Below are 6,446 nucleotides of genomic sequence, written 5' to 3' on the forward strand. Positions count from 1 at the left end.
TACATATGTAACAAACCTGCACATTATGCACATGTACCCTAGAACTTAAAGTATAATAATAATAATAATAATAATAAAGAAAAAAAAGAGTACCTAAAATATGAAACTCCTAAGAGGTTAGATTTATGCCTCAATCCCAAATACCCAGTTTATTTTGTAGTGTAAAGCCTAGAGATAGACACCCTGACCTCACATTTTCCACTCGTTCTCCACCCAAAGAAGTACGTAATAAACCCATTTGTTAAGACGTTTTTAGGTATCTATTAAAATATATGTCTCAACAGTATCCTTAACATCCTTACTACCAATTTAATAGATTCTGAACATAATCGAACCCAACATATTAAATATAGTTTTAATATTCTGAAAATAAGCAGAGAGGCTAATTTTCACTTATCCGTCAAAAACACATATCCACAGGGAAGGGTGCAGAATGGGTAAAAGATCCAAATTATCTGTATATTGATCTATATCTGTCTTTGTATAACTACTGCAAGCACACAAGGCACATTTTTTCATTTCTACGCTGTTTCAATTTTGCATTATGCATTATTATTAATTTTTAAGGCTAGTTCATTAAGAAAATTCAAAATAATATGAACAAATAAACATATACATATCAAATACTTGTTATTTAACTACTTGAATTAGTACACAGAGCATTAATAATAAAAACCATAGGCCAGGCATGGTGGCTCACACCTGTAATCCCAGCACTTTGGGAGACCAAGGCAGGCGGATGACCTGAAGTGGGGAGTTCGAGACCAGCCTGACGAACATGGAGAAATCCTGTCCCTACTAAAAATACAAAATAAGCCGGGCGTGGTGGCACATGCCTGTAAACCCAGCTACTTGGGAGCCTGAGGCAGGAGAATCGCTTGAACCTGGGAGGTGGAGGTTACAATGAGCCGAGATTGCGCCATTGCACTTCAGCCTGGGCAACAAGAGTGAAACCCCGTCTCAAAAAATAGTAACAATAAAAACCATAACTGCCATATAACCCAGAGAAAAAGGTCAATACCATAATGATGGTAGTGATAATCTCTAGGTGGTAAAATTTCTTTTTATTTTCTTCTTTTTTTAATGTTATTTTCTGAATTTTGTCAAATGAACCTCTTGCCTATAAAATACCCTTAAAAAGCTAAAAAATGCTAAACTAAGGGGAAAAGTTGTTTCCAACAGTGGCAGACAATTAAAATGAATGAAAATATTTTTACATATTCCCAATAAAAATCAAATGCAATAAAATACTTAAACATTCTAGAAAGCATATCAGGTTAAAATATCATTATAGTCACCTAATACTGAAAACGAGTTATATCTGCTCCACTTCTTGTCTCCATATATATCTTTTAAGGTAACTATATGTTAGATGGAGATGGAGATGGCGTGATACAAAGAGTATGACTGCCACTTAAGACTCTCCAAAACTCATAAAAATTAAATAGAATCTGTCATCTTCAAAATAACATTTAAAAGCTAACATATATGTACTTCTAGTTATTCTAAAACATTTTAATATGAAATAATGACTTCTATATTAATATGTTAAAATAACTATTTCAACTATTTATAACATTTGCTGAATGAATACATACATATAGCAAAACTGTAATGGATCCAAAAAATATGGATTACAAAAGAAAAAAGTAAAATGCTACTGAGGAAGAATAAAATCTCTACTAATATCTTGACCAGCCTAGGCAACATAAGGAGACCTCATCCTTACAAAAAATTTAAAAATTAACCAGGCAGGGTGGCACATTCCCATAATCCCAGCTACTCAGGATGCTGAACTACTACTCAGGAGACTGAGGTGGGAGGATTGCTTGAGCCCAGGAGTTCAAGGCCGCAATGAGCCTTGATCGTGCCACTGCACTCCAGCCTGGGTGACAGAGCAAGACGTTGTCTCAAATTTTAAAAATCTTAAAACTTAGAAATACAAAATTTGAAATTAAGCTTTGTTGTAATAATGCAATAACCTTACGAGTATATAAAGAGAATAAGGCAAATTATTCAAAGAAGTAAAATACAGAATGAATCAGAGAGAGTTCATCATTTTTAGATTATAAACTGGCAATTTTTCTATTAACTTTAACATGTCCAATATCATTAAAAAACAAGGTAGTGGGCAGCAGACATACCAAAAACTGTATCATTAAGAGAAAAACACTTTCAAACTTAACATCTGATTATAGATTTATATTAAACTAGCTACGCTCGGAAATCAAAAATTTAGCAGACTGAGAGATAACTGTATTATACAGCTTAGAATACTAGCAAAACAAAAAACACATAATTTTTTGAAACATTTATTGTTCTGTTCACATCAGAAATCCACACTCTGAAGAGTATAAACTTTCCTAACAACAAAGCAATATTCTTCAAGCATTAAGGTTATTTGTATGATTTTTTTAGAAGTCTAACTTACCGAGTACCATCTGCTTTCCAGCTTACTTTATATGGTTTCAGGTCTAAAAGTTTAATATTTTGCTTGTCCATGGAAACAGGCTGTGCTCCAGGGAATCCAGACCTTAAAGAAGAACATGGTATTACTATTGTGGCTGGTATTCATACAAAGCAATACATGTCTTAAACCAATCTCAAATGAATCACACATTTATCACAAGGTTCTCTCTATCATGAGATTAATGTCAACTGGAATAACATCTGCTTTCACAAAAATACTAATAAAAGATTATCATTTTCTTGACATTTTAGAATACAAGTTAACAGAGTTCTAAATTACCACTGCTATAGTATAATCACTGAGCTAATTTTAAAATATTAGTATACATTATCTAAATAGTAAAGCAGGTATGTTTACAAGTCTTGTATTTCAGGAAGAAGTTTAAATCTTGGCTTTACTACCTTACATAATATTCTAGACCCCATATTTCTCCAACATGACACTGCCAACTTGACATAAAGGCAAGGTTGGCAACTTTCTCCTCGAAAGATACCCAAAAGTGACAAAGCAGGAGAAACGCAGGTCAAGATTAAGGTTCAACACAACATTAAAACCAAGGGTGTAGGTCAAGATTAAGGTTTAACACAACTTTAAAACCGATCTTATTTCTTCATTATTTTCATATTTTAGTTAAAACTACTACTAGATGATTTATCTGGTATTCATCTAACAGTAATAAAAGTTATTTCCATTAGGAATTTATATTAGGAATTTTTAGCAATAATCCTTTTTCATTACATTCAACCGTATTACAATTCTCTGCCACAGATCAATGACCAGCAGAAATAACCACAGACCAAGACCTGAGAGCAACAGGTAAGAGCCATGTATGCTCTCCTGAATCCACTATGACACGTCTGAAAGATATTTTCAAGTCGTGGCAGGGAATGCCGTGACTTGAATATATTTAAAGCTGATTTTCCTAGACTTCTGATTACAGAAAAACTAGAAAATGAGGCAGATCAAAATTTCACCTCTTCCCTCTTAACAAACTGAGACTAGCTCAAACATTAATCAGTAGCAGTAGAGTCAAAGACATGAAACAAATACTAGTCAGTGAAAACAATTTTCTATTACTTTAGGAAAATATGTGAGTCATCTAATTTTGACTCAACTGTCTGGTTATTGCTTTGATTCTCTTGAAAGAAACCTGACACCTTTAAAGTATTCTATTGCAAACATACTAACTTTAAGGAGCCAAGAAGATATGCCAATGCTTCTACTAATTTTAAGTGTTGCACAGTAAGAGTAAATTTTATTTAAAATTTTAAAATATTTATTACCCTTCCCAGCCACAGAATTGATGACACTTCTGCTGTACCTCTCCTAACTTTGGTTGTGTTGTTACTTGAGTTACACCTTTAACAGTAACACCTTCCAAGAAAATAGCGCCCTTTAAAAAAAAAAAAGGAAAAACAAGAAAAAGAAAAATATTTTATTAGAGTTCAACTTCATTTACAAAGAAGTGACTGAGAGATAAATTAGTTTGTTTTCACAAATCTTAGCAAGTCAATATATCTAACAGAAATGGTCTGCTGTATAAACTCCTCTAGGATTGTACACTAGTTTTCCCAAATCCAGCACATAGTTTTCTTCAGCATATAGTTTTCTTCAATATACATATGTACTCTACAGGCACTTCTCAAATCATAACAGTAATAATAATTTATCTACCATTTACTGAGAGCCAAGCAGAATTTCTGGCATCTTGCAAATATTCTCTCTAATCCTTACAACACTGAAAAAATAGATTGTATTATATTTATTTCAGAGATGAGTAAATAAGGCATAAAGATTTTACATAAATCAACTGGTAAAAGATAGAATTTGAACAGGCCTACACTATACCAGTCACCAATGGAGAGAAGGGAGAAGGAGTTGTGTTATTATGAGTGAAGTATGGACTTTAAGGGGATAAACACCAAAACCTCTACCTCTGTAAACCAGAGTAAGAGTATAAGGCAAAGTGGCTAAGCCACAGTCCTTGAATATATTAACATATTAATAGAACAAAATATTACTCATCATGGAACTTTTAATCTAAATTTTTTAACTCAGAACTACATATTTTGAAATATCACAGCGAAGTAAAGCAGATGGAGAATATCAAACAAATAAGGAACACTTCTGGAAATTTTAAAACCTAAAAAAAATAGTCTAGATGTATGCTACAGTTCTTTTCAGGTCAACAAAAGGCTGCCATCAGTCTTAAGAAAAATCTATAAAACAATTCTAGCTGTTAATGTAATTAGGGAATAAAAATTTAGTCTACAAGCTACAACGTTCAGCCTTCTGGCAAAGACTTGGCAACCTGAGCCACTTGAGAGAAGAAAAAAAGAACACTTAATATTTCACCCGCATACATTCCTGTCAAATCTAGAAGAATCCTGAATCCTTCCAGCAAACACTAGTCCTACTGTTTGTCCCTAATTTTGAATCACTTTTTGTACTTATCTGTCTTCTACTTTGCTTTCCTTAAATAATCATAATTTAGGAACCTCATAAGCCAAAGGACCAAGGAGTACCATCCCTCTCCTATTATACCATTACTTCTCTGTACTAGTCAATGGCTTTTCTGTTTAAAACCATTTCTATCATTAAGTACAACAGCTAAAGAAAAAAAAAAGAGTATTTTGAAACAAAGCTCAGATAGATGAGGTTTGTAACATATTTACTTACTGACTGCTCAGATAATTTCAATATCCTTATAAAATTATATCTTATGCTAACTAAAAAGAGAACACTTCTTTTTAGAGAGTTCAATATTAAGCATCTTTTTTTTTTTTTTTTAAAAAAAGTCACTCTACTTACTGTTATCTCCAGGCCTTCAGGCCTTGGTCAGGCTAATGCAAAATTCTTATACAGTACCTTTTACTGTTAACTATATCCAGGTTTCCTATTACACTCAATTTCAGAGATCCTTGGTTTAAATATTGTTAATAGATATAACAAATTGTCATTAAATTATGAAATAGGGATAATAAAAAGAAATCCTACACTCTATCCTGACATAGTTTTAATGACAATGGAGTCCAGGGTTCATAGCTATTAATCAGCTTATTCTGATTTCATAGCCTCCAAGACCATTCTACAGCCTCCTCAGGCTCTTTTCACCTTATTCACAGAAAGTCCCTCTTCCATGCTATTGGACTTAAATCCTACTGTGCAAAAGACAGATTTTACACTGGTCCAGAAATACCTTGCAAAATTTTTTCTCTCCCAGAATAAAGTATCCTAAAACAGAGTAGGTATTCAATAAATACTCAGGGGTTTTCCTTTTGTGTTTGGTGGAGCCTGGTTCTAGGAGAAATTAGATATTTCCATTACCAATCAAAAACACCTTAACCAATTATTTCATAAAAAATTACTTTAGCCAATCATCTAACAGTCTAACAATACTGAGACACAGAGAAAGGGGTATACAACTACAGAAGAGAAACAAAATCCATAGAAGTTTGATGGCAGAAGCTAGAGACAAATTTTGCAGGCTTTATTATTTTGCCCAAAGCTTACCATGATACTGTGAAGAAAGCAATGCAGAAAGTAAAGAGTATCTAAGGCCAGGCGTGGTGGCTTCCCAACACTTTGGGAAGCCAAGGCGGGAGGATCACTATAGCCCAGAAGCTCAAGACCAGCCTGGACAACATGGCAAGATTGCATCTCTACAGAAAATTTTAAAAATTAGCTGGGCATAGTGGCACACGTCTATAATCCCAGCTACTTTGGAGACTGAGGTGGGAGGATGACTTGAGCCCAGGAGGTCAAGGTTGCAGTGAGCAATCATTGTGCCACTGCACTCTAGCCTAGGCAACAGAGTGAGGACCGTATCTCAAAATAATAAAATAAAATAAATTTTAACAGAAAAAAAAGGGAGGGATTGCATTGGGAGTTATACCTGATGTAAATGACGAGTTGATGGGTGCAGCACACCAACATGGCACAAGTATACATATGTAACAAACCTGCACATTATGCA

The 6,446-nt window shown here is 33.8% G+C and overlaps 1 protein-coding gene across 4 annotated transcripts in view; it reads right to left on the minus strand.

Annotated features, from left to right (window-relative positions):
- The window catches only part of RNGTT (RNA guanylyltransferase and 5'-phosphatase), a 331,246-nt gene that overhangs the window by 258,289 nt on the left and 66,511 nt on the right, over positions 1 to 6,446 (minus strand). For all 4 annotated transcript variants that reach the window (XM_011941909.1, XM_011941908.1, XM_011941911.1 and 1 more), the window contains 2 exons: positions 3,754 to 3,863; positions 2,432 to 2,533 (listed from right to left, as the gene is read on the minus strand). In XM_011941909.1, coding sequence (XP_011797299.1) covers positions 2,432 to 2,533; positions 3,754 to 3,863 — 212 coding nt within the window. The remainder of the gene's footprint in view (positions 1 to 2,431; positions 2,534 to 3,753; positions 3,864 to 6,446) is intronic.

This window comes from Colobus angolensis, unplaced genomic scaffold, assembly GCF_000951035.1.
Source record: "Colobus angolensis palliatus isolate OR3802 unplaced genomic scaffold, Cang.pa_1.0 Scaffold203, whole genome shotgun sequence".
NCBI lineage: Eukaryota > Metazoa > Chordata > Mammalia > Primates > Cercopithecidae > Colobus > Colobus angolensis.